The 26,612-nt window shown below is 45.8% G+C and overlaps 1 protein-coding gene across 2 annotated transcripts in view; it reads right to left on the bottom strand.

Moving 5' to 3' along the window:
- Positions 1-392: 392 nt before the first annotated feature.
- The window catches only part of OIT3 (oncoprotein induced transcript 3), a 31,870-nt gene continuing 5,650 nt past the window's right edge, over positions 393-26,612 (bottom strand). The window contains exons 4-10 of one of the 2 annotated variants that reach the window (XM_078597378.1): positions 23,967-24,089; positions 21,804-21,926; positions 20,057-20,217; positions 19,618-19,725; positions 15,650-15,963; positions 11,319-11,418; positions 393-7,777 (exon numbers count right to left, since the gene is read on the bottom strand). In XM_078597378.1, the coding sequence (XP_078453504.1) occupies positions 7,589-7,777; positions 11,319-11,418; positions 15,650-15,963; positions 19,618-19,725; positions 20,057-20,217; positions 21,804-21,926; positions 23,967-24,089 (1,118 nt within the window). In that variant the 3' untranslated portion in view covers positions 393-7,588. Of the gene's footprint in view, positions 7,778-11,318; positions 11,419-15,649; positions 15,964-19,617; positions 19,726-20,056; positions 20,218-21,803; positions 21,927-23,885; positions 24,090-26,612 lie in introns of both variants that reach the window. The other variant, XM_078597377.1, reaches the window with a different exon arrangement.

Genomic DNA, 26,612 nt, shown 5'->3' on the forward strand with positions numbered 1-26,612 from the left:
TGGAGTGCAATGAATCCTCCAAGAAGCTCACAAGTAAAGAGAAAGCGGCTTGGAACAGCTTTGTCGCAGTGGTTCGTGGCTTCCTCGGCAATCAAAAGGTCGAAAATTAGGTGGAGCTGGTTGAGACTCTGGTGAAGAACTTTGGCACAATGGGCTGTAGGATGTCCCTCAAAGTCCATATCCTTGATGCTCATCTTGAGTAATTCAATAACATGGGAGCGTACTCGGAGGAACAAGGCGAGTGCTTCCACCAGGATATACTGGACTTTGAATGCCGCTACCAAGGACAGTATAACGAGAACATGATGGGAGACTACATTTGGGAGCTGATCCGTGAAAGTGATTTACAGTATAATCGTAAATCTCTAAAAACGACTCAATTCTAAATCTTTGCTAGTAAATTTTTTATTACTTTAGTATACAGTAAATACATGTAAATTTTGATTCATATGTTGTTGTTTTTCTGACTTTATGTGAACGAAAAGACACAAATTCCCCCGTTTTCTCATTGAAAATAGGTACAATTTAAAATATCAATGTCCTGGTCACAAAAGCAAAGTTTGTAGGGAATAATATCCATTTTCTATACTTTTTAGGCATAAGCAATTGCGAAATAACACTTACTACCCAGGAACAAAAAGTCGTGTTACATTCGGATGAATGCAAATCCTCTTGATAATTGTCAAGAGGATTTGATCATTATCAAGAGGATTTGCATTAGTCCGATTGTCAAATCCTCTTGATCCTCTTGACAATTATCAAGAGGATTTGACATTAGTCCGAATGTTTAAATTTCACGAGTGCCGAGCTGTTTGAATCTGCCCACAAACCGTTTCAATATTTACGCATGCACACATTCATTCCAGCAGTCAGGATTGTGCTCGTTGCTGCGCTAACTTAAGAAAAAAATTACCCTGTACTGGTAGAACTAAGTGAGATCAAACATAGAATACAAGTGAAGCAGAGGTATATATCATTTATTTACTCAATTACTCATCTCGTGCTGCTACGGGCTGCAAACTCTCTACCCGGAAGAACCTGGGGGACGTTATATTTTTCAATCGTTCACTCTTTCAATTTTTAACTTGTCCATCAGAGCGCTTGAACCTATGATTACAAAAGTAGTGGCTCTTTCCTTCACACCCCCCTCCCTCCTGACATGGACACAGGCAAGGGCCAGCACAGTCTAGGTCAAAGCGGCACAGATTTATTCTCACATTGGATGAGCAAGCAGCTGGGGGTGATTGCGTAGTGCGAGGTGAGGCAAGGTGAGATTTAATATTTTCTCCGCCTAAAATGTTAAGCGGACCGCACACACACCGTTGCAGTAACCTCATCGATTGGTCGAACGTGTCGCGTTTGCATAGGATTTTTATACCAATATATTTAATATTTGTTTTCTCAAAACTTTATCCCCAGTCGGATCTCTATTTCTTCCACCTGTACCTAACTTTTTTCTGGCATCTCCTTCTTCCCACATATTTGCACTGTCTTTTTCGATTTGCGGTGTATGTCACCGACTGCTTATTTGCACATGTGACTACTTTTTCAGGTGCCTCCTGCTCACATGCTATATTTGCACTTTTTTGTTTTTAATTTGGGTGTGTTTTGTCTGCAACGATTAAATCCCTTTTTTATAAGTTGTTTAACTTGCATTATTAACAGGCCATTGCGTGCCAACTCTACAGTGTGTTTTGATCCAACAATTAATTGGAAATAACTCTAGCTTATGTGGTTTAGTAGGCACCCAATGTTTGTACACACTTGCATAAATATACAGAGCTGAAGCAAATCTTATTGAGCTCCACGACCGGTTATGGAATTCTGTGCATGCTTTCACTGGGTAGTTTTGGGATTTAATGCATTTACTTTTATTGCAAAATAGGTCACAAGAAGACTAACCTAATTGGTATGTTGAACAGCGTGCGCATTTGCACACGTACATGTGTGTATGTGCGTGTGTGTACTCTTCATTTACGTTTTATTATTTACCATATAGTTTCAATTGTTTTCTCCACAGGAACAATATTTTCCATCGTGCTTATATTGCAATATAAAGCTACATTTGAATTTGTTGTTTTTTTTACCTTCGTTATCAAATTATCAAGAGAGTAATTATAGCAGTCGTGGGTGGAACGAAGGCACGGTTGTTTGCACAATGCATCATGAACCCCACGATTTGAGCTTTTACTCCAAGCCATAGGTGGACAGTGATATCTGTGATCCAGTTTTGAACCGTTCTTTCCCTGCCTTCGTCAATCAGCACTGACAGAATGTGGTGAAGTATGGTCAGACAACCCCCATGACCGACACAAGAGCTGACCATAACCCTCATCCTAAAAGGTAGTAATTGTATCATTATAATCATTGTTACGGCCGCAGAGATATACAAGCAGTGTTCGTTTACGAATGCTCGGCATGTGAATGCATGAGAGATCATCTGACTGGTACAGTCATCCTGGCCAGAAAAGCTCAGATGCATACGAATTAGTAAAATCCTAGTGAAATATGCAAGCCCCATTAATATTTAGTGTTTAAAACAAATCATCAACCGTTTGCATATGCAAAAACATTTTTTCGAGACAATCGACCCCCTCCATAAATTATCGAAAAATATGTCTCGGGACAAAGCGCGTCCATCTGATGAACGCGGTACAAAGGACATAATAAGAAATTGCCAGGTGACAGCATCGACGCCTTCAATCGCTTTCCCACTTCTCCGGCAAAGAATGCGTCCAACGTAGCGTTCACATTTAAGGTGTCCAAATTGATTGAGCCCTTTGTTTCCTATCCCCATTTGATTTTTTTTTTCATTAAAGGCCGCACGCCAGCTCGAGTCCCACTTGTGTCCCACCTGTGCCCCCCACAGCTCGTGTTGGGCAGCGCTGGCAACCGGGGGTTGGGATGATAGCAGCGTTCCCGTCACACGTGACCAAGCTGCACCCCCCCCCCTCCACCCAACAAACCGTCATAACTGTCGCGATTGAATTGGACTGACGGGGGCAGGTCTCTTTTTTTCTCCCCCCACCCCCCCCCTTCCAATGCATCATCCAGTTGAGGCTTAAGGCATCAGATTTGAAGCTTTAACTTTGAAATAGCCATAAAGTATAGTACTTGGACAGACATATTACTTCGGTTTCACGGCGGGTATGGAGTAAAAAAAAATGCTTTGCAGTTGATTGCTCTTAGTTCAATTCTTACGCGGTCCTTGCTTTTTTCAATCTGAATGGAAATTTGCACATCTCATCTTGCCACCGACTTGCCAACAATTGCAGAACAGCACTTCATTTGACTGTCCGAATGCCGCTAAGTCGAAGTGATTTCATTTTTTGACAATATGAGTTATCCAATTAATCAATCAGCTGAACCGTAATTACTGCCACCGTCTTGCACGTCTTCCTCGTCCGCCTGGGAAACTGGTGAAGTCCGGGCTCCTACATGTTATTCGGCGCCTTGACCAAGGCGCTTTGAATGTAATGGCGGAGTTGAGAGCGAATGACGTGGATGAGAGAGGGGGGAGTCATCGGGGAATCTGTGATGCGTAAATTAGAGGGGAGCAAAAATTGACGAGGGCAAAGGATGACTAACGGATCGGATGCATGGGGCGATGCATGGGGCGACTCCAGCCGCTGTGAGCGGGTCAGTTAGACGGCGAACAGAAAGAGGAGTAACAACACGATGGTCTCCTTTTGTCTGTCGTGCATTCCACGCTTGAGCTCTCAGCCCAGGTGTTTATGAATAAATGCTGAAATGTGCCCATCGCTTATGGTTGGAGAGCCTTGAAGTGTCTGACAATTCACTCAACTGAAATAAATGCGCATGGGTGCATTATTATTTTTATTATGTATGGTTGAGTGTTCGTCAAACTGGAAAACTTTGGAGAGAGAGAGAAAAAAAGTCTGCCACTGGTGTTAAACATTGTAGACGTGTTTTTTGACTTGACTCTTCTCTCATTCTAGATTTGAAGTTTTCGTGACTGCACGGATTCACACTCTTTGGTTGTTTTCGGTAAAGTCACGTAGGTACAAAAATAAATGAAAAAACTAAATTAAATCACGACGTTTCGGAGGCAACACAAGCTTCTGTCTTCAGGTGGAACCGTCACAGCAAAATTACCGTATCAAATTACCGTATCACTTGACGGAATCTTGTGTTGCCTCCGAAACGTCGTGATTTAATTTAGTTGTTTTTTCATTTATTTTTTTACCTTCGTGACTTTACCGAAAAAAACAAAGAGTATGAATCCTTGCATATTGCAATTTATTCAGGATGTCTAAATGCCAATGTCTATAAGAATTGGGAAGGGGAGGTGGGGCTGAAGCCTCTCCAACCCCATCCCCACCAACCTCCCCAATACCAGCCGGGCCTGTGCAAAGCGCCGTCACACTGTGATCATTTGCACCTCTCTCTCTCTCTCTTATTTGCGTAAAACCTCAGTTGTTCTACATTACTACGTTCAGTTATTAAACGCGTTTCAAATCAAATGCAACACAACATGAACAAGCTGAGGGGGTTGTTTTTGTTCTTCAAAACCGAAAGTAACCAGGGCTCTGATTGTTCTGTGTTGTGGTGGTGGTTGCTGTTGGTTGGAAGATGAAAGTGTTTTTATTTTTTTCCGCAGTGCTGACAAATGCAATGCACCGATGTTGAGAAAAGTGATCCCTTGGAAACAAATGGGACTGTCAGTAGTTCATTTGCTGTAATTACAAAGCGATTCAATATTTAAGATATGTTGAATTGTATCCCGTGTTTCTGAAGCTCCCGATAATACGACAGAAATATTATTAATGATTATTCATTTAAAAAGGCACACCAAGTTGCAAGAATGAAATGCGGTGCGTAACAAAAAATGTAAATGAAATGAAAAAAATTCGCAATATGAAACTGAGAAGAGTAACACATTCGTATTGTGTGCAATGGCAAAGAGAACAGAGCAAAGAAAAATGCATAAAAGTGATTAAATGTGATAATATTAAATGACAGAGGTGTGGACTCGAGTCATGTGACTTGGACTCGAATCAGACTCGAGTCATGAATTTGATGACTTGCGACTCGACTTGGACTTGCATAACAATGACTTTGTCCCACCTATGAGATGTGGACTCGAGTCATGTGACTTGGACTCGAGTCAGACTCGAGTCATGAATTTGATGACTTGCGACTCGACTTGGACTTGCATAACAATGACTTTGTCCCACCTCTGTTAAATGACGTTATCCATCGGCCTAACGTATGCACTTCAATGAATGTTCTTTAACATTACCGCTTAGAAACTTAAACCTCACCTACATTGCAGGGTTTTAATCTACTACACATCAATACCAATAATGGAAAATCTTATTAGAAGAAAATATACGTGACATTTCCAAGAATCTCGCCTCAATGCATGTGCAATTGGCCACGTTGAAACCCCGTTGGTCTCTCCAGATAGATTCGCTCTTACTTAGCGGTTTGATTTTTCTATCTCGTTAATACTGGCTGGCATAAAACATTCCTGGCACGTAATCATGCACGTTATGCACACCCATACAGGCTGGAAGCATTTCACTAAAGATGTGAGCTACCTTGCAAGTGCACTTGACAAGTGTTTTTTTAGTTTCTACAATATTTCATTACCACCGCCCGAATAAAATAAAAATATGTTTCTTCAGAGCAAACGGCATGAAATATTTGTAATCTGAAGTTTCAATACTTTGTGAGCTACACTTTTTTTTGTCTAATACTGTCGAAATGCGCAACCCATGAAACATTAAAAAAAATGAAAAATTAAAGCATCGTCGGTAGCATGGTCACAAAAAGCGCGTCCAACTTTTATAATTCGGGGGTTTTTACGGACAAGCTTTCGAAGCAAAGAAAAAAAATCACAATGCGGCATTATGTGAATTGTCGCCGTGCGCAAAAATTAAGGAAACAACTTTATCTCACCAAGCGTCACGCGCATTTATCTTGCGTTATACCGGCGATTTATTAGACGTGTAAAAAAAGGAAGTTTATTCGGTCGGCTATTATATAATAAGTAGTTGGAGAAGAGGTGGCTGCTGCACAGAGGCCTCAGTGGCCACCTGTTAAGATAACGTGGTCCAAAGATGTGGCTGTGACGGTCCCACCTGATGACGGAGTCTTGTGTTGCCTCCGAAACGTCGTGATTTTTTATTATTTAATTTTTATTAATTTTAATTTTATTTTCTACCTACGTGACTTTACCGAAAAAACTAAGAGTATGAATCCTTGCGGTCACGAAAGCTTCAAATCTAAAAATAGCAACGTGACTCTGGTCGTACCGTGCCTTGTTCGCCGCATGATGCCCGACACTGCGCTCTCCTGAATTCAGTTTCCCGGAGAAGCTCCCAGCACGCGGAGAAAAACGTCGGACATCGTGACGAACAGCGCTCGGTACGACCCGAAAAATCCCTCAGAGACCCGTACGGCACACCAGTGAACACCTGCGCAGTGGCTATTGTCACCCACAAATGGTCACGGTTCAATAGGGCCGAGTTGCGGGGGGTGGGTGGCCGTGCCAAAGAGAACAGATCAAGAAAAACCGTGTCTCAGAGGTTCCACATAGAAACCCGCTGTGAATGAGACACTCGATGATGACGAATTATGATGAATTTCGATTCCACATTTGTAATTCCAGAGGTAATCTTTCTGAAGTATGACCACCCTGTCTCTCTGGCCTTTCTCTTCATATGGTTTGAATGCATTTTTTCATTTTTCATTTTTCATTTTAAGGCCACATACACGGTGCTATTGACAAACGCGTGGAGTTTGTTGGTCTTGTTACTGCGGCCGGCTGCATCGATGCCTTCACGGCCACCTTTAGAAAATGGCAACTTGGCACTGAACAGCTCTGCTGACGAGACCCAGAAGGTCAATACTAGTCTAGACTTTGCTCGCTGAAACACATTTATGCTGGATACGATCGGTCTGGAAAGCCAATAGGTCGATGAGTTAAAATACATACTGTGTATAGTATTTGCATACGGAGACGCAGGACTGAAGGTCTTCCCTTGAACAGGCGAGCCAAGGAGTTAGGTCGTCATTGATGAGTGGTCTGCCCATGAACAAGTGAAAGGTCTGCCCATGATCAAGTGAAAGGTCTTCCCATGAATAGGCGAGCCAAGGAGTTAGGTCGTCATTGATGAGTGGTCTGCCCATGAACAAGTGAAAGGTCTGCCCATGATCAAGTGAGAGGTCTTCCCATGAACAGGCGAGCCAAGGAGTTAGGTCGTCGTCGATGAGTGGTCTGCCCATGAACAAGTGAGAGGTCTTCCCATGAACAGGCGAGCCAAGGAGTTAGGTCGTCATTGTTGAGTGGTCTGCCCATGAACAAGTGAGAGGTCTTCCCATGAACAGGCGAGCCAATGAGTTAGGTCGTCGTCGATGAGTGGTCTGCCCATGAACAAGTGAAAGGTCTTCCCATGAACAGGCGAGCCAAGGAGTTAGGTCGTCATCGATGAGTGGTCTGCCCATGAACAAGTGAGAGGTCTTCCCACGAACAGGCGAGCCAAGGAGTTAGGTCGTCGTCGATGAGTGGTCTTCCCATGAACAAGTGAGAGGTCTTCCCATGAACAGGCGAGCCAAGGAGTTAGGTCGTCGTCGATGAGTGCATGACGATGGGCCCCCCGGTGATCACGGGGATCCGCGGCCCGGCGAGGCGCGGCCTGGCACCACCGCCCTGCGCCGAGCGACGCATGCGGCGCATGCAGCCCTGGGAGCAGCGCGACGCGGCGTCGAACGCCTGGCACACGGTCACCTCGCAGTGCAGGAACACCTCCTGCAAACACACAGCCATCCCAGCAGATGTCACATCCGCGCGCTCGTGCGCTCGATCGCTCGCTCGCTCCCTTGGAGGGCGGCGGAGGCGGCGGTGGTTGTGGGGGGGGGGTGCCGCAAGTGTTGATCTCGTTCGCGAAATTAGCCAAGGAAGTAACCGGGGCCGGCCCACGCTGGAGGGACGATGTCGCTCAGCTGCTGGCGTGGGAACGCCTGGGAATTCACCGGGAAGAGCTGGAGTGTGTCGCCAGGGAAAAGGAGGTCTGGACCGCCCTGCTCATCTGTCTGCCGCCGCGACCCTCACCAGTGACAAGGGGACTGAGAAACGAACGAGAAACGAAGTAATCGTGTCAATCAAGTGGGGGTTTTGGGGGGGGCGGCCGGGGGGGCATTTTAGTCAACGATCGCTACGGGTGGATGCTGAAAAAGATCTCGGGCGTCATTGATGACGTTGACTGCTTACCCACAAAAGAGCTGAGCGTAACCGACTACGACGAGACAGAGTTGTGTAAATGAAGATGCGGGCAGGCCAAAGATAATTTAGAAACGTTATTGAAGAATGCAGTGAGCTGAGAAAAGGCAAACAAAAAAAATGTAATTCGATGCATATGCATAAAAAATAAGATTGTCTGACTTCACACTGATTGGTTGACCTAACACAATATTGGGCAGGACAATGTTGTTACCCTCCTAGTTTCGATGTGACTGTCGTGGGAAATCTGATGTCTTCAGAACGGCAAAAAAAAATCCCAGTGTTTTGTCGGTTTATTAATAATACACCAACGATGCATTAATCGTAGTTCTCCTCTTCCAGTATTATATTCGATAGCCCCGTTCCCACGATATTTCCTGGTGTTTTTGTATCTCGGAAGTGACAACTCGAACCACGAAGGGAGAATGAGGGTCACGTTATGTGGAAGACTGCATTCGAGGGTAAAGGCGCAGCGCTGAAATTGCTTCCTCACAGCACTGCCGGCAGAAGGGCTTCCACGAGAGAGAGAGAGAGAGAGCTCCCACCCCCTCCCGAGAGGGTATTGGCGCATTCCTCCAATGCTAACCAGATATTCTGGCAACAGTGCCGTGTTTCGATTTAAAGCTTTCGTGACTGCAGGGATTCATCTTCTTGGTTATTTCGGTAAAGTCACGTAAAAGGAAAATAATAAAATAATAAAAATAAAACATAATAAAATAATTCTCACGACGTTTCGGCCACAACGCAAGCAGCCGTCTTCAGGTGGAGAACAGGTCTGTCGAGAAGGCAGAGTCTGAATGGCACGCCCCAGGCTTGGAGCGACTATTTATGCTGGGATGGAGGGGCGAAGAGCGTCTTGACAAAATAATTTGCATATCAAGAGGAATTTATCATTTCCCATAAATATGCGTTGTGGCCGAAACGTCGTGAGAATTATTTTATTATATTTTTATTATTTTATTATTTTCCTTCTACGTGACTTTACCGAAAGAACCAAGAAGATGAGTGCCGTGTTTGTAACATAGTCTAAAACGTGGAAATGAAAGACAAAAAACACGCAAGACGAGAGAGAGAGAGAGAGCAGCATGAACAAAGCACGCGTCCCAATGTTTGTACCGCAGAGGTGGCAACCCTCGTGCTCACGCATGCGTGTGAACCACCAACCCTCCCCCTCCATCGCCCCCGAAGAAGGGAAGGGGGAAGGGAGGGAGGGAGCTCGAGGCGGGTGGTGTGTGGGGGGGGCAGCTGAAAGGCAGTGGGAGATGCCGCTCAGCAGAAGCACCGCAGGGAGCATAAGCACGGGTCAATTTAATACAGCAGTGTCTCTTAGCAGTGGCGTTTGTTCCTTCAACCTGTTTCACTTCGGTTCAACATCAAATCGCCAAAGCTTCGGCACGAAACGCATTTATTTGGCTCGCATTTTTCGTGTGTTTTTATTAACAACAACAACACATTTTACTGAGATTTATCTTTTTTTTCACTGAGGTTCATTTCTTTTGTCGCTATTAAAAGTCTACCACGCACTGCGTGGGGGGGGGGAGGTTCGGTGGTTAAGTGGCAAAGCGTGTTGCGTGATGAAATCGCGGCGACACGAGTTGTATTCTCGGCCACGGCTAACATCCGTCGTGAGTGATATCAGAACCGGTTCAACCCATAGCCCCACCACCTTCACCAACCCACACTGACCCAGCGTGGTGCCGAATGGTCAAACAAAAAAATAGACAAAGATCCCCCGTGTACCCTGAACAGACTGTTGGGGCAAGTGCTGTTAGCGAGCAGCACCTATGAAGGCCGGCACGGCTGGTGAGGGGGTGGGTGGCCAGCGCCACGCCTCCCCAGTGGCGATGTTTACCACACACCGCATCAGGCACTTATCTGGGGCTAAACAAAACACCCCATGACCAACATGGCATTGATGGGGCGTTCATTGGTGGATTCACAATAGCTGGAATTGTCGTATTGTTGTGATGGTTGTTTTACAGGAAAATCTCACCGAGACTCAAGACTCTTTCAGAAGTTGTCACAGTCGGGGAGAATGATTGCTACGTGTAATCCCAATTCAGTAATTTGCAGTTATTTTGTTTCGCATTGGGATGTTTGGCCAATACCAGTTGTATTGTACGTTCTGGTTTTTGTTTTATTTTATCAAGCATTGGGAGGAAACCAAAGACTGCAGATGAAATCCAATGTAGAGCACAGGCAGAACATACAAACTTGACTAAAGAAAGATTCCCTTGTCAGGATCGAACCCAGTGGCTTCTTGCTGCGTTTCCACCGTCATGTAAGTTTTTATTCAATTATATTTATGCCATTATTAATTATTTAAATGTACACTATATTAAAATGCATTTGTCAAGTTCACTATGTTTCCCCTCCCAGTGACAGCTGTACCACCCATGACTAATTTACCTCACTGCAATAATTGCTGCATTACGAATGCCAGCAGGACTCCTTCAAAAATGAGACGTTGTACATCCCAATAGGATTCTTATTGTGTGGTGTTTTTTTTAAATGCCTCTGAAATACATGGGCATGCAGGAATAAAGAAAAAAAATCCTAATTATGTTACGAAATCCCTTTGCTTTTTTGAAGATCAGTGAAACGTGTTGTGTGTGTTTGTGGATGACATATGGCTTGAAATATTGGCGAATGGCTGAAATAGAACGCGTGGTAGGTGTGTTCTTGCTGGCTCATAATTAAACGAGAGAGCTTCAATGTGCACGTGCCGTATTATTGAGGGACTACTCCTGTGTGATGTTATCTTGGTGCGTCGGGGACTGGTTTGTTGTTGACTTTGCTATCTTGCCCAAGCGTGATGAATTGGACTTGTGACACTAAATCATGCATTGTTTACTTATATTTTGTGACTTGCTTGCCATTCTCTCAGTTTTGCACTCCTATCCTGTTGGTGTTGTTGTTGTATCGTTGGCTGTTTGGTGACCTGCTCACCCACCCATACTGGACGTCTGTGGAAAAGAAGAGCTTCACGGCTCATCGGATTCTGAATAAAAGATTCCGATTCTGATGTAGTGATTGTAGAGGGACACCCCCCCTCCCCCACGAGACTCACCATGTTCTCTTTGCCCAGGAATTTGAATACTTGCACCTGGTAATGCTTGCTCAGTAAGTTACTGGAAGGGAGGAGTCGGATGGTATTGTCCACGAGACACCTGTACAGCCACACAGCAAGGAGACAATTTGAACTTCAACAATTTGCCACAATTAACGATCAAGTAACAGATTGGGCTGGATTTAGAAATCTCTGTTGTGTGGTAATTATCGTCGTACACTACGGAGCAGCGCTGTGTGTGGTGTTGCACACTGATTATATTCGTCGGCTCACAAGCAATTAATTTTTTCCCCTTTAAAGGAACTGATAAAATCATGCATTATATTGCTTTTCTTCCCCCCCTCCATCCATTTAATGGGAGTATTTGTTTATTTATTTACCTTTTTATTTGCCTACACGCACACCCCTGTTTTCATTCCTCCAAACCAATCTAAAACTCCAATACTAATTTCCACCAAAAAGAACCGTTGCATCTATTTCAGAAATTTCGAACATGCAACAAATATATATCCAATGTATAATGCGTCACGTTCAATGCATAAGTAATAGTAATCTGACCTGGCCAAAGTCTAAAATTGTCATCGGCCAAAACAACATTTGTGATGCTGATATTATTATATTAAACGTACCGACAAACATCACGGTTGAGTACGTACAGTGTGAAAGAAAGTTCAACATACATACATGCATACTATCTGACAAGACATTCACATGAACAACCTTCAGTTTAGCTCAGCTTTCAGGTGACAGCGACTGACTAATGAATGTGAAAACTTTTAAATTAATGGAGGGATGACATGCCCCCTTTTCCATTTTAATCAATTACACGGTACTGATCATTCAGTAAAGATGCTCTGCCTTGTTTGATGGCACATTTGTAAAAAAAAAATTAAACCCACAACGACATCAAATAATTATTCCAGACTGCACTGCGAACTTGTTGAAGAGCAGACTGAGAATGAGTTGTCCCCAGTGGCATTCACAAACACTTTCTGAAAACTTGTTTTGGATGATGGCTGACCTTGAAAGAAGGTACGGCAGAAACATAGCTTAGAAAATATTATTTAGGCGTGGTTGTATCCACCTTCAATCCAGCTGTGCGGTTGAAAGTTTTGGACACCACACACAAATTATAATTTGATTTAAAGCTTTCGTGACTGCAGGAATTCATATTCTCGGTTCTTTCGGTAAAGAACCAAAAATACTAATTATAATACTATGAGACCTCCTTTACCAGTGGCAAAATATAGTAATAGGTTTTTACCCTTTCAATTGGTACAAAAACTAACACCTTTATACAAGGCATGATGTTTGCAATAAACACAACACAAGCAGTCAAAATGCAAACAAAAAAAACAACTCTGATGATAATAAAAAAGCGTACGCCTTTTGGCGTCATCTGGTCCAACACCAATGGAGACTAGGCTCTAAGAAAAGCTGTCTCGGGTGTGGACCAATCAACTTTAAGGACAGTGCATCTCATTATCATCATCAGAGTTGTTTCTTTTTGTTTGCATTTTGACTGCTTGTGTTGTGGTTATTGCAAACATGATGCCTTGTATAAAGGTGTCAGTTTTTGTACCAGTTGAAAGGGTAAAAACCTATTACTACAAATTATAATGTTCACGATACCTCAATTTGAGAGGACAGCAAGGTGCCAGTAGATGATGGTTCAGCAAATAGGTAATTGACCTTTTGACAACGTTCTTGTTTGTCATTCCCCGCATATGCGTGCAATTTCTCTGCATCTTCTACTGTAAATTTCCATACGTGTGCAAAAATACAACTTCACATTCAATTGAGGCTTTTTCTGAGTAAACGAAAGATCGTTTTAAATGAACAATTAGTGCCTCATGTCTTCTTGGTTCTTTCGGTAAAGTCACGTAGAATGGAAATAATAAAATAATAAAAATTAAACATAATAAAAGAATAATAAAATAACATTGTATAATTACATTATATAATATTTATATATTTTTATTTTATTATTTCCATTCTACGTGACTTTACCGAAAGAACCAAGAAGATGAATCCCTGCAGTCACGAAAGCTTTAAATTGAAATTTGCCTCAAATGTATTACATTATATCCCAACAGTAAGTATGCAATGTGACATTATTTCTATTTTTCCTGAGATGTTCTTCACGTGTGGAACACCACTGCATCCCTCTCATGTTTAAAAATCATTCCTTCCCAGTTGATTTTTTGTTCATGGGGATTGTATTTGTTTTATGCTCATTATGAATACGCTTTTCTACTTTACACCATACCCATGTTTAAAGCTGGATAAAAGTCAGAATATGTATTTCTTCATTAAGTATAAACTTATTATACTTTATTCCCAACTGCTGAATGTTTAATTTCGATTTGAGCAATCGATGTGTGATTTCAACTGTTCAAATATTTAACGCGTTGCTTCGTGGGCAAGGTGTCTCCCTTTAAGAAAAAAATAAGTATAACCCGTAAAAACAAAGTTTTTCACTATAAATCCTTTATATGCGTGGCAGCGAACTTAATATAAAGGATTTAAAAATATATTCGCCTGTGGAGGACGCGGGGATCAATCCCGCGACCTTTGGCATGGGAAGCAAGGGCGCTACCAACTGCGCTACTCCGCCACGGCCTGTGGAGGGGTTACGCTCTGGGCTCTTATACTGTGAATGAGTTCTATTTGAATATATGTAAAATACATTTTTTTGGCCTAAAAAGTGTAAAATTTTGGGAATTTTTTTTCATGAACAATAATTGTCTGGCACAACGAGTCTGTGTGGAAAATGTCAGCTCGATTGGATCACGGAAAGTGGGTTAAAAAACGACCGAAAGATTTGCACGGTCCTAAGCAAGCACGCAAGCAAGCAAGCACGCAAGCAAGCAAGCACGCGAACTTAATATAAAGGATTTAAAAACAGACGTCTCAAGACGCTCGCATCGCGTTTCAATAAACCTCGGTGTATCTGCGTATTCCGCAATCGAATTTAATATTCCACATTTTAGGATTTTAGATTTTTTTAGGATATTTGAGGACAAGCCTGGAAATGTTTTCACACTTTCGGATCATTTCGAGTTTGCAATTAATTTGACGTGCCTTCGTGCGAACAAAAGTTCGGCCACCCGATGCCACGTGACGCCACCTGGTGGTTAAAACGCGGACGTATGCAAGTACGGTGTGTTTGTTGAACTTATTTAGCACCGTACGTAGCCAACCAGTGCTAATCAAGAGGTGCGAGACGCGATGTCATGAGAGCGACATCACTTCGTTCCCGACGTAACATTTTGCAGATCAATCCCCGAAACGAATAAATGGTTTGAACAAACCTTAAAAATTCACACAAGAATTTAGTTTTTTGTTCAGATTTCTAAAATCGTGAACGTACGCCTAGTTTCTCGGGATCTGTTTACGTGGCTGCCTTTCTGCTCGTCTGTGGTTCCTTTGCACCTTCTCTTCTCTGGACGAGAGTGAGCGAATAACACTGCGCGGTGCCTTTGCAAGTTGACATCCTCATTATTGTTTAGGGCTCGAGTCCTCGAGTGATTGGTGTTTCCCCAAGTGGTCCACACATCGTTTGCCTTCGTGCTTTTCGTCTCGTACCTGTCTTGTGATGTTAATTTGTTTGGGGCGGCGGGGGAGGGGGGTTACGGTATTTGTGTGGTGGGTTAAAATATCCTGCGTTTTGAGATAAAATTTTCACGAATGCCGCCACGTAGTTTATTTATGCGATTTGGAGTCGGCTAGGCCACGATTGGGCAAATGCATTGCCCACTTTTCACCCAGGCAATCGGAGAGCACAGACTTGGGTATTTCTTAACTTATCACTGAAACGACAAACAATTACGTATATCGAAGTATGCGCAAGTTAACAAAACACATATACTATTAAGAACAAGAATCACAGGGGTTTGTTTTACTTCAAATCTTGTCAATGATTCTCATGCTGTCTGGGGCACTCATTCGAGCATCCGACCAAATTTAAAACAAAGTTCAAACCAGCTATCTCCAAGAGGAAAAAAAGATTGCAATTTTAATTGAGTGCTTGAACGCCATCTATCTGTGTGTGGAGTGCAATAGGTAAACTATTAGGATGATTATAATTGATGTGTAGGGCCTATAGAACCGAGAATGTATGTATGTTGAACTTCTTTCACAGCGTACATAGCCAACCGTGTTAATTGGAGATGCGGTGGATTAGTCCAACAAACTAAACACAAAAAGGAGTTCTAAAGAAAAGAATTTCAAACCCAAATTTAAAAGCGCACAGCTCCAGCGGCTTCCCAATATCCGCAAGAAGAGCGTTCCAGACGGCCGCTGGTGGTGAGCGCAGCCAAGTTCATTACCCGTCTCGGATGAGGAAGTACTTGACGAGGTGGTTGCCGTTCTGCCCGGGCGTCGCGTAGCAGCGCTCCACGAGCACCTCGAGTCCGTCGAGACGCGTCGTAGGCGCCAGGCCGAAGTAGAGCGGCTGGTGCAGCTTGACGACCAGGGGCATCTCGCCGGGCCCCACGGGCGCCTCGAAGCTCGGCTCGCGGTACAGCAGCAGGGCGAAGGGGAAGTGGCCCTGGCTGTGACCCCAAAGCCTCGGGATGGGGTTGCCCGGCTTGGGCAGGAAGCCCTGGGAGAGGAGCTCGTGGCGGGGGAACTCGCAGAACACCTGGGGGGGGGGGGGGGGGGGGTGAAGCAGATCCAACGTCGGCATCGTGATCGATCCGCTGCTGGATGAAGGCCTCCTAAACCCTTTTGATCGTTCTTCAGGCTGCTGAGTGTGGGTTGACGAGGACTGGCGTTCGTTATTATCGTCGCTGGATGAAGGCCTCACCAGGCCATCGCGATATCCCATAATCCTGCGGTGTATAATAATAATCAACATCACAGCTCGCTGTACATGAGCTGATTTCACGGCTCCATCTCCCTGTTGGGCCACCCTCTCGCCGCCGTCATTCTCGACCCATTGGCAACCATCCCCCCTTTGAGCTACGACGTGTTCTGCCTAAACCCAACCACTTTTCTGCGCGTGTTTAACGATGCCTCTCTTGATGTGCGCGTGTTCCGCGCATTTTCCTCGCCGCTTCTCAACGTAATTCCAAGCTGTGCGTCTGTCCCGCGCTCGTTTGCGCCACGCAGATGCCGGTTCTCCGTAACCCTCCATGCTTCTTTGCTCGCAATAATCGCCCCGCATGACGCTGAAGTGTATTTCACCCCGCGGTACGGAGGGAGTACGCCGACTCTCTTGGTGTTATCAAAAGGCCTTCGTGAAGTCTCTGAGTGTTCTCATCATCCCACTCTGGGTGTTCTCCCACACGCCGTATATTGTTAAAAAGAAAAGTGTGGCCAAATGCCACGAGCGAGATTGTCCTGAAAAAAAAATCTGGTCCGAAGACTCGGCCAGGCAATCCACGTATAAACTAAAAAAAATACATTTGAGAATCTTGACTTTGCCCTACTTTCTGTTTCTAAATCTTGAAATCATGCCTGTCCATAACTTACATCATCTCCACTGACTCTTGTTTTGGATGAGATGAATAATGGCACACCAGCCATGCTAATGAAATAGCACGGAGAGCATCGCCCGTCAAATACTCCCAATTTCCCCATACGTTCCACCCAACATACAATAACGGTGTGCAGACCAAATCACCGCCTTTGCATCTATTATAGCTTTTGCTACCAGTTGCCTTTACCCCCAAAAGACCGGCGGCTGATTGCAGATGCCATATTTTACATTTTATCCAGGTTTCACCTCCTGGTCCCAACAGACCAAAAGTGCTGAATTTGATCAGAGAATAGATCTCGCATGAACCTCGTGACACTCCTAAGGTCAGAATGGGCCACATCCATCAGGCCCTCCTCCGCCTCGGCTCGCTTTGCGACTTGCCTTGCGAGAGAGAGAGAGAGGGGGGCATGGTTCTGCATTTTGTTGGTAGATGCAATATTTTAAGCGTTTGGGAACTGGAGCATGGCCATGGATAAGGTGAAGGCGCAGCCCTGCAATTGCCCGCTCGTGCCACCGCTGGCAGAAGGAAGGGCCTCCACTGGAGGAAGCTCCGTGCAAGCCCTCTGGGGAAGGCGTCAGCCACGTCTTCTAGACTGGCCAGGCGCCCTTGGAGGAGGTGGGATTATACTCTTAGGTTTTTTCGGTACAGTCACGTAGGTAAAAAATAAAATTAATAAAAGTAATAATGGAAATAAAATAATAAATCACGACGTTTCGGAGGCAACACAAGTCTCCGTCATCAGGTGGGACCGTCGTGATTTATTATTTTATTTTATTTCCATTATTACTTTTATTAACTTTTAATTTTATTTTTTACCTACGTGACTTTACCATAAAAAACCTAAGAGTATGAATCCTTGCAGTCACGAAAGCTTCGAATCTAGAGGTGGGATTACTCACACTTTGTAACAACCGGACAAAACCCAGCCGATGGACTTAATGAGATGTAACCGTTCATCGGGGAATAACAGACGCTTGCTCATACGTTCAACTGCTCCTGTGGCAGGTAGCACTGGATTGCAAGTCAACTGTGCTCACCGTTACACCACGACAGCTGGAGTGCCCAACGCATGTAAAAGCACATCACTTATTTACATAATTATCGTTTCAGAAACATTTGCTGTGCTGCCCAATTGCTATACAAGGTGGGTATCTCATGCACGTTATTGATTCGTGGCCACATTATTTACCAACTCCACATTCAAATAATAACATTAGAGCCGGGCTCTCCGTTTATCTCAGTAATTGATCACTCTATCGATTATATTATCGGTTCAATTACGCATCTTATCGGATAACAAAATAATAGTTGGGGAGAAAATGTCTCCCTGATGTGCCCACGTGTGCCGCTGGATGGGCGTGGCTTGTAGGGGGTTTCCCACCTTCGGGGGGGCAGGATGTCAGGGTGACCACAGCAAAAATAGTCGATTTAAATTTTTGGTTAATTAATCGACTAATATGACGACTCATCCAAGCTCTACGCTAGATTATAGGTTTTGCACCACTGCTCCCATCTATGGACTGGCCAGTTGCTTCTTTTCCTCCAAATGAAAGTGGAAAATATAACCGAAAAAAAAAGGCATGACAAAAAATAGGTACAAATAGAGTCGTAAATGAAGAAGAGGGAAACGGATTCTCCGCCACGTTCAAAATACGATGATCCTCAGCGTCGCAAATCGAGTGCTGTTTAAACCTCGGCACGTGCGCGACCATGTGCAGCTGCGTACATTTAAATTGGGGACGACTCCCTCCACACGTAATGCACCTGGCCTCCTGCTTACGAGGAAGACGCGAAATCTATTTTTTATCAATTCGGCAATTGTTCCGTGGAATAATGTGATTAACGAAGATTTACTGCACCGCAGTTGTTTTCCTTCATCGATTCGTGGAAGTTTTCATTAATTGGAAAGCCATTCAGATTTACTGCTTTCATTGCGATGTTACACTTGTGTAAAATCAGCACAGCGCTATTCCAGTTTTTCTTTTACATGATGTGATCCTTAATTAAATATTTTATTTCTAGGACACTATTTTTTTCCAGGGGTGTTACTTAACTTCGCGACTGGGGTACCAATCAATCAGAAATCAAATCGAAAAATGCAACTTTGAATAGTGCATCGTGTACAGCTCGCCGAGATGAGTCGATTGCCACATCGCCGACCATCAACAGACTACAAATGACTGCATCGCGGACATTATGCGAGAGCCGTGGTACTATCTATGGTACCCCGGGGTACCGCCATAAGCTTCATATATAGACTTTTACTAAGTGGGTTTTGGCAAGACATGTCCCTAAAACGGATGATGGACAATAACAGATTTGCAGCCAAGGAATTGAAATCGCCCACGAGTACGCCCACTGAGGAGATGGAGCGACAAAATCGCTGCGTGCGCAGTTGCTGGGTGTATTGTCGCATCGGAAGGTTGCAATGTTGTGGCGGCGACTTTGGGGGAGGCAATTCATCCAGCAGCGGATTGCCCACGGCCGCGTGTAATATCGACGCAGGCACGCTCGCACGCGCTGCGACGTGCAATGTCTTCGTAGAAATCTGTACAGCCTTGGCCTCAATGTCACGATGTCTTGAGCTGGCACCGAGCCAGGCTCTACATAAAGCATATTACATCGATTTCTCCTTGCACATTACTTCTAATGGGATCTTTGGACTGAAACCAAAGATACTGTACGCGTTAGCAAGGCCAGCACGAGGAAGTGTTTATGTGTTGACCGTGCGGGTCATGTTTCTATATGAACCGAAAGAAAACAAGCGGAGGTAAGCGAAGGAAAAGTAAAGAGATGTTCGGCCTGATACGTGCCTGAATAAGAAGCTTGCTGGTGCGGATGATCATATCGCCGTTGCTTCCAGGACCTTGCTTGGGAAGTCCCGTCAGGACATTGCTTGCAATAATCTTATCTGCTGTGACCTGCCGTGGGGGTGTGTGTGTGTGTGTGCGCGCATTTCCAGGCCACACATTTGTACACATTGCAGAGATAAGTTACGGAATGCTTTTGCTCTTGCCGGCGCACAGTATAGCAACTTCCATCGCACACGCACAAAAAACACAACCGTCATAAGAGCCTCAACGCTGTTAATTCAACAACCAATCCCATGCCTGCCAAAAGAAACATCGATTTGTATGCGGAAACGTCCCCGCGACACAGAGGAAACGATCCCGGCGAGTTGTTATCTTTCGCGAAGCATTTCCACCGCCGTGCGCGGGCTGGGTTGGTGCTATCGATCCGAGGCGGTGTTACCTCCAATGTTGTGCCGCACGTCTTGAGGCCAAAGTGCACGTTGACGTGGGTCCCGTTGGAGACGCCCTTGCAGGAGGCGTTGGCCAGGAAGAGCTCCAGTCCTCGCACCTGGTCCTTTGGCACGGCCACATCAATCGCGTCGGGGCTGCATCTCACGGGAACTGCAAAAAAAGACATTTCTCACACGTACATACGTACACGTTTTCACAACACACACCAGACACCAGACACAAATATCCCCCGGGTATTTTGCACAGGCTGCTGGGACAAGTTTTTTTTTTAGCAAACACCGGCGTAGATAACGGGGACATGGTGTGGCTAGAACCACCGCCTTTGTCTCACCGGTGCCAATGTTTACGCACTGCACCAGGTACTCCTTTATGGCCGAGTCGGCTTCGAATGTGCGGGACCAGTCCGGATTTTTCCTCAGTGACGTTGATGGTGAGAGGGAATCGAACTCGGTTGGTCAAGGTTCGTAGCGCAGTGCTGTAAGCCCTGCGCCACCGCTCATGTTACACAGACGCACGCTGTTAACCAACGCTGCCCCATGTAATGATTTGCAGGGGGAGAAATGCTATTTAAAAATTCAAGTTCCAACTAAATTCGGCAATTTATGATAATTTATGTTGTTTAAAGTATTAAATTACTCTGCTCCGATTATTTTACATCATCAATGCAGTTACACATTGCTTAATTGCTCCCAAAGGATCTCGCCTTTCCTTCAAAAGTCATTTAGGACCGGCTTCCGAAAATGTTTTCTGAGTCACAGCGCATGGCAGTGCTACGAATGGCGATTAAGTAAGGCCTGGTTCAACATTGGGTGCGTGCAATGTGTAATAAGAGAACCACCATCTGGTAAAAATGGGTTTGGAAATGGGTGATAAAAATTTGCAGTGCAATTTCACTAATGCGTGCGACACGATAAATAATTAAGTGGAAGCATGATTATTAAATTATTAATATGACAATTAACTTGATATTTTACAGCTCAATCTAATTTAAAGGGTAAAACAAAACTGTGACCAGACAGTGAAGGGCTGTGCGTTTCCAGAGCGATTTAATAATCTTTTTTTTTTGCCACCCCTAACATTCGTTGCGGATTTTTTTTTTTGGGCGTCATACAAATCGCGCATTAGCAGGTCGGAGCACGCGTACCCAGTGGTAGTGGCGGCACGTTCGGGGGGGGGGGGGGTGGGCCCTAAGCGGACATTATGTTTGGGAGCCGCCCCCTTCAATTCCCTAACATCCGAGCGAGATGACGGAACAGATGCGGTGCAAGAGACTCGGATGTCGTGAGAAAAGACAAACGCAGATTCGAAATGGAGATGCGGTGAGATGAGACGAAGAGAGATGTGGGGAAAGACAGAGTTGCAGAATCAAATGGGGATAAGAAAGAGACGAATCGCCTCTCACGTTGATTGTCTTCGAACGTGAATTACTATCTCGCGTCCATTAGGGGGCATTCAATTCGAGCCGATATTTGGACGCGCAGCTCTTTTGTCACGAATGCGCCGGGGTCACCGAGCTGGTCACCACCTGGTGGCACCCACGATTTCGCGTCGGTGGCCCACGGCCGGGCGGGCGGTCAGCCGGCCAGCGTCACCGCCACCACCGCCACCGCCGCCACCGCCACCACCGCCACCACCGCCACCAACACCACCGCCACCACCGCCACCACCGCCACCGCCACCGCCGCCACCGCCACCACCGCCACCGCCACCACCGCCACCACTGCCACGGCTCCTACCCTGGCAGGTGCGGTTGTCTTCGGCCAGAAGGAGCCCACGGGGGCATTCGCAGCGGTGGGAGCTCTCGGCGGCCACGCACAGGTGGCTGCAGCCTCCGTTGTTCGTCTCGCACAGGGTCATTTCTGAGAGGGAAAATAAAACAAAGCGAGACGTCACTGGCAAACAACGTTGATCTGTTTGCAGTGGGATGCCACCCGCCCTGGTACCCCCCTCCCCCCCCTCCAGTCCTGGAAGATCGTTGCCGGTAGGAGATCCTTGCTGGTATACTCTTAGGTTTTTTTCGGTAAAGTCACGTAGGTAAAAATAAATCATAGAAATAATAGAAATAATATTATAAATAAAAATTCTAAATCACGACGTTTCGGAGGCAACACAAGTCTCCATCATCAGGTGGGACCGTCACAGCCAGATTTACTGTATCAAGTGAGTAAATTTAGCTGTGACGGTATCCAGTGAGTAAATCTAGATGTGACGGTCCCACCTGATGATGGAGACTTGTGTTGCCTCCGAAACGTCGTGATTTATTATTTTTATTTTTATTATTATTTCTATTATTTTTATTATTTATTTTTACCTACGTGACTTTACCGAAAAAACCTAAGAGTATGAATTCTTGCAGTCACGAAAGCTTCAAATCTAGAATCCTTGCTGGTATCTCGTTGTCGACCCATTAAAAGTGATGGCTTTTCTCGCTTGCGTCGTAATAATGATGATGATGATAATATATTAATAAAAATGCGTAACGAAAGATGATACGTTTACGTGTAGTGTTCCACTCACGTGGTATTGTGAAATATTATTGTTACTTTATCTGTACCTCCAAAGGAAGCAACCCAATAATTTGTAGTTCAAATAAAAATTCAGGACCCGGTGTGTTGGCAGCAATGCAGATATCGTCGTGGACAAAATCTATTTACCAGTTTTTACAAACGCTGCCTTGGATTCCGATTAAGGTCACACCATTTAGGAGGTGAACGGTTTGTGTTATGGTTCTTGTTTTGGGCAAAAAAAGAAGCAAGAGATACTCTGGAGCGTGAATTCCACGTGGAAAATAAAGTTGGTGAAGTTACTCGCACGTGAAAAGTAATTGCCAGCTCGCATGCAGCAGATATTAAATAACACATCTTTAAAAATTATACACGAATTAAAAATGTGAAAGGTGCAGCGGAATAAATTATTCATACGTTTTAAATTAAACGGTGCGATGTTTATGGATGGAAACGTTCGATTCGAGCGATACGTTACATTTACGAAGAGTTTTCATATGCGAAAGTTTTTTGTGGGTCTCATTTGTATTTGTCATTTATACAAGTTAAACAAATGCGGGATCAAAGATTTTGACCGCATTGCCAACAGTGGGGATTTGTGGAGTTCAGTTTGAATTCGCCACTCGGTTGAAGGGCTTAAAGGCCAGCGTCATTGTAACAGATCGTGTTAGGCGTGGAGCGGTGGCAGTAAGTGACAATCCCGTTGTATCGAGACGGAGTCCCACGTTTGCGGTACATATTGCCGATTTAAAAAAAAGGACGAGAGAGTGCACCAGTGTGGATTGCGATGAGAGAGACGGGGGGGGGGGAGGTGGGTGGGGGTGTTGCTAGCACGTTGGCTGATTGTGTTTGGCAGCAAGCGTTTGAAATGCAAACCCCGTTGTATCTAGACAAGCCCACGTTTGCAGTAGCACATCCTGCCAATTCAAGAAAAGGACGAGAGAGTGCACCAGTGTGGATTGCGATGAGAGAGACGGGGGGGAGGTGGGTGGGGGTGTTGTTAGCACGTTGGCTGATTGTGTTTGGCAGCAAGCGTTTGAAATGCAAACCCCGTTGTATCTAGACAAGCCCACGTTTGCAGTAGCACATCCTGCCAATTCAAGAAAAGGACGAGAGGGTGCACCAGTGTGGAATCCGGTAAACGGCAGCAGCAGCGGCACTCCCTGCCAACAAAACCCCGAGAAAAAGAAGAAGAATTTTTTTTTTTTGCGCAATGCGCACTTAAAAAAAAAAGAAACTGGGTCACGCGAGGACATGACTGGTACGCCTTAATTAAGTCATGTATTATTTAATTTAAATTATACCACTCCGTACGTTCTGCCCGCATCTCCGGGAGCTCGCGCGAGACGTGCCGTGGGATCCCGCCGGTGCGGCCCACGGCCCTCTGTCCCTCACCCAGACAGGAGTGGCCGTCAGGGGACAGCACCTGACCCACGGGGCACTCGCATCTGAAGGAGGCGCGCAGATTGACGCACATCTCGGCGCAGCCTCCGTTCGCCTCCTCGCACTCGTTCACGTCTGCCAACGAAACGCGCGTACAGTCGCAAGGCAAGGGCAGAGTCGAATGCATTTCACGCAAAACGCCACCCACCGCCCTGTAATATTTATGAGACCCACGGTTTTACTTCTGGTGGTGGTGATGGAGGTGGGGGGGGAGGGCAAGCAAAACAAAGAGGGAGGAGGAGGGGGGAGGCTAGTGCGGATTTATTCCCCGCCCACACACGCTGCAGATATTGACCCAATTGCTTTCTTTGCACTTTCATATATATTGAGTATTGCACTGTCATGCTTTATTTATTCCCCTCCGAGCGGCAGCATGCCATAAGCCGTTTTAGCAATACATCACAAGTGAGCGCACGTAACGCGCCACGGTGCGTGCGCGTGCACCCCCCCCACCCCCCCAACAAGACCACAACCCCCTCGCCGTGGCTCCCACGCACAGCTTCGCTCTTGCATAGATTTGTGATTTTTTTTTTTGGGGTGTTCTCTCTTCTAAAAACATAATCAAGAGCAGAGAGGGAGGAGGGGGGTGGGTGTGAATCTGTTTTTCGCGTTCCATACGACAACGCAGTCCCGACGAACACGCGGCGAACGTGAAATGGCCCTCGGCCTCAAGCTATCACGAGGGGTGGCTGAGCGCAATGGATTCCCCTCCCTCTCTCGACACGACGTCTCCTGCGTTGCCAATAATTGGCCACTTGCGTGGCAGGATTACGTTTACTCAGCCCTTTGACAATTGACTGCTGGATGAAGGTCCCCCACCCCCACCCTCCCCCTCTCTGCGCTGTGTCGGTCAGGGTGTTTGTCTTGAGCATAATTCACTGCGCTGGTCAGTGTACAGTTTGATGCCCCGGCACCGGATTCAGACTATCAGCCACCGCCGCGGATGTTTTCCGTGGCCAGGAATCAAACGCAGGTCGCCAGGTTTCATGACACGCAGGACATGAACCCACTGTGCCACCGCTCCGCTCCCGACAAGGCATGCTGTGCTTGGAAGTCAGTGGTCTTGCTTTCCGCCTGCCTTTAGCGCTCTTCGTGTATTGTTTTTCAGGTTTGACCCGCGTGTCGTTCGGCGTGATCTCCGACGTTTTGCTCGGCTCCCACGTGCCCGAGAAGCTTCCTCGGGGAATGAAATTGATCAGCGCACGGAGCGAAACGTGGAGGGGATCGATAAGGGGGTAAACCATTGCGCCCGAAACAAAACACGCGGTCGCACAACACGAAAATGTAAAATAAATACAATCTGAGAGAGCCATAACGGCACAACCGCGAAAACCTACGCGCGCCGAGCCAAACGCCGCCCTTGCCGGGCACACACAGAGAGACCCAATGCGCTGTCCAATGATCGCCGCGGCTCCGTGACACTGAAGTTTTCTTTTTGTGCAACCGCACGCGCCGAGCGTCCGAGCCCGTTTCACGGAGCGCAACGGTTACATCCCTCCCCACACCCCCCCCCCCCCCATGCACACGCAATCCATCGGCTCTTTAAACACGGACATCTTATTAGCGTCGTTGCATCTCTTCCCTTGCAGCGCAGCAGGACTTTGGAGAAGATTACTCCCACGCGCCCTCCACCAAAGCTGCCGTGGCCAGGTGCGATGTCATTATTGCTGGTGCAGCTGTCATGACCACACCAATTGTGGAACGGGATGCCAGATAAGCCTGCGTTGGGGGTAACGGTGACGAGCAGGATCCATTCAGAATCTCTTGCAACGCTTAATAGGATTGCGACACTGATAATCATACAGCATCGATTGTAAGACTCTGAGCTGGTGGGGTTTTTTTTTAACCCGTGAGACTTTAAAGAGGTAATATCACGCGACCGATCTGCTTTCTTTTGTAGTTTCAGGACACGAACAGCTGTAAACGCTATATCATCTCTTGAAGCTGCGGCACGGAGACTATTTATTGGAGGGAGTGCACTCCCGGCTCCTAGCAGCTGTTTGTACCGTCGAGAGCCTGGCTTTCCAGGTGGTCTCCAGTTGATAGTTACTTGATTTAAAACATCCCTCTAGACTTCCACTGCGGTGTTATCATTGCCATCGCGGGTTGCAATATGTTACATCTGCTTTATTGCGACGACAAGAGACTTAAAAATAAATATATATATATATTCCACGAACCTCAATGATACCGAGATGTTCAACGGGACAAATCACGCGAAACAATGTGTGCGGCAGGGTGATGCATTGTCGCAACGATAAAACTTGCAGCCAGAATTCCAGCAGGCCCTGGGTTCGATTCCCATCGTGGGCAACTATCTGTGCGGGGATTGTACCGTATTGTATCCCCCCCCCCCTATGCGTGGGGTTTCCTCCGAATTCTCCGTTTCACCTGCCACAGCTGAAACAAAACAAACAGCGTGCCTAGCTTCGTTGACCAAACGTCCCAGCGTTGAAAATTGACTTGCGAATTGCCCCAATTGGAATTACTGCGGAAACTCGAGATATTTCCCGGGTAAGTTGGAATAACATCGAAAACGATTGGCGAGGCTGTTTGCGAAAACCACTTCGTGTTGGGTGAGTCTGTCTGCCGCGTCTC

Source organism: Lampetra planeri, chromosome 9 (genome assembly GCF_965212315.1).
Source record: "Lampetra planeri chromosome 9, kcLamPlan1.2.h2, whole genome shotgun sequence".
In the NCBI taxonomy this organism is placed as follows: Eukaryota; Metazoa; Chordata; class Hyperoartia; order Petromyzontiformes; family Petromyzontidae; genus Lampetra; species Lampetra planeri.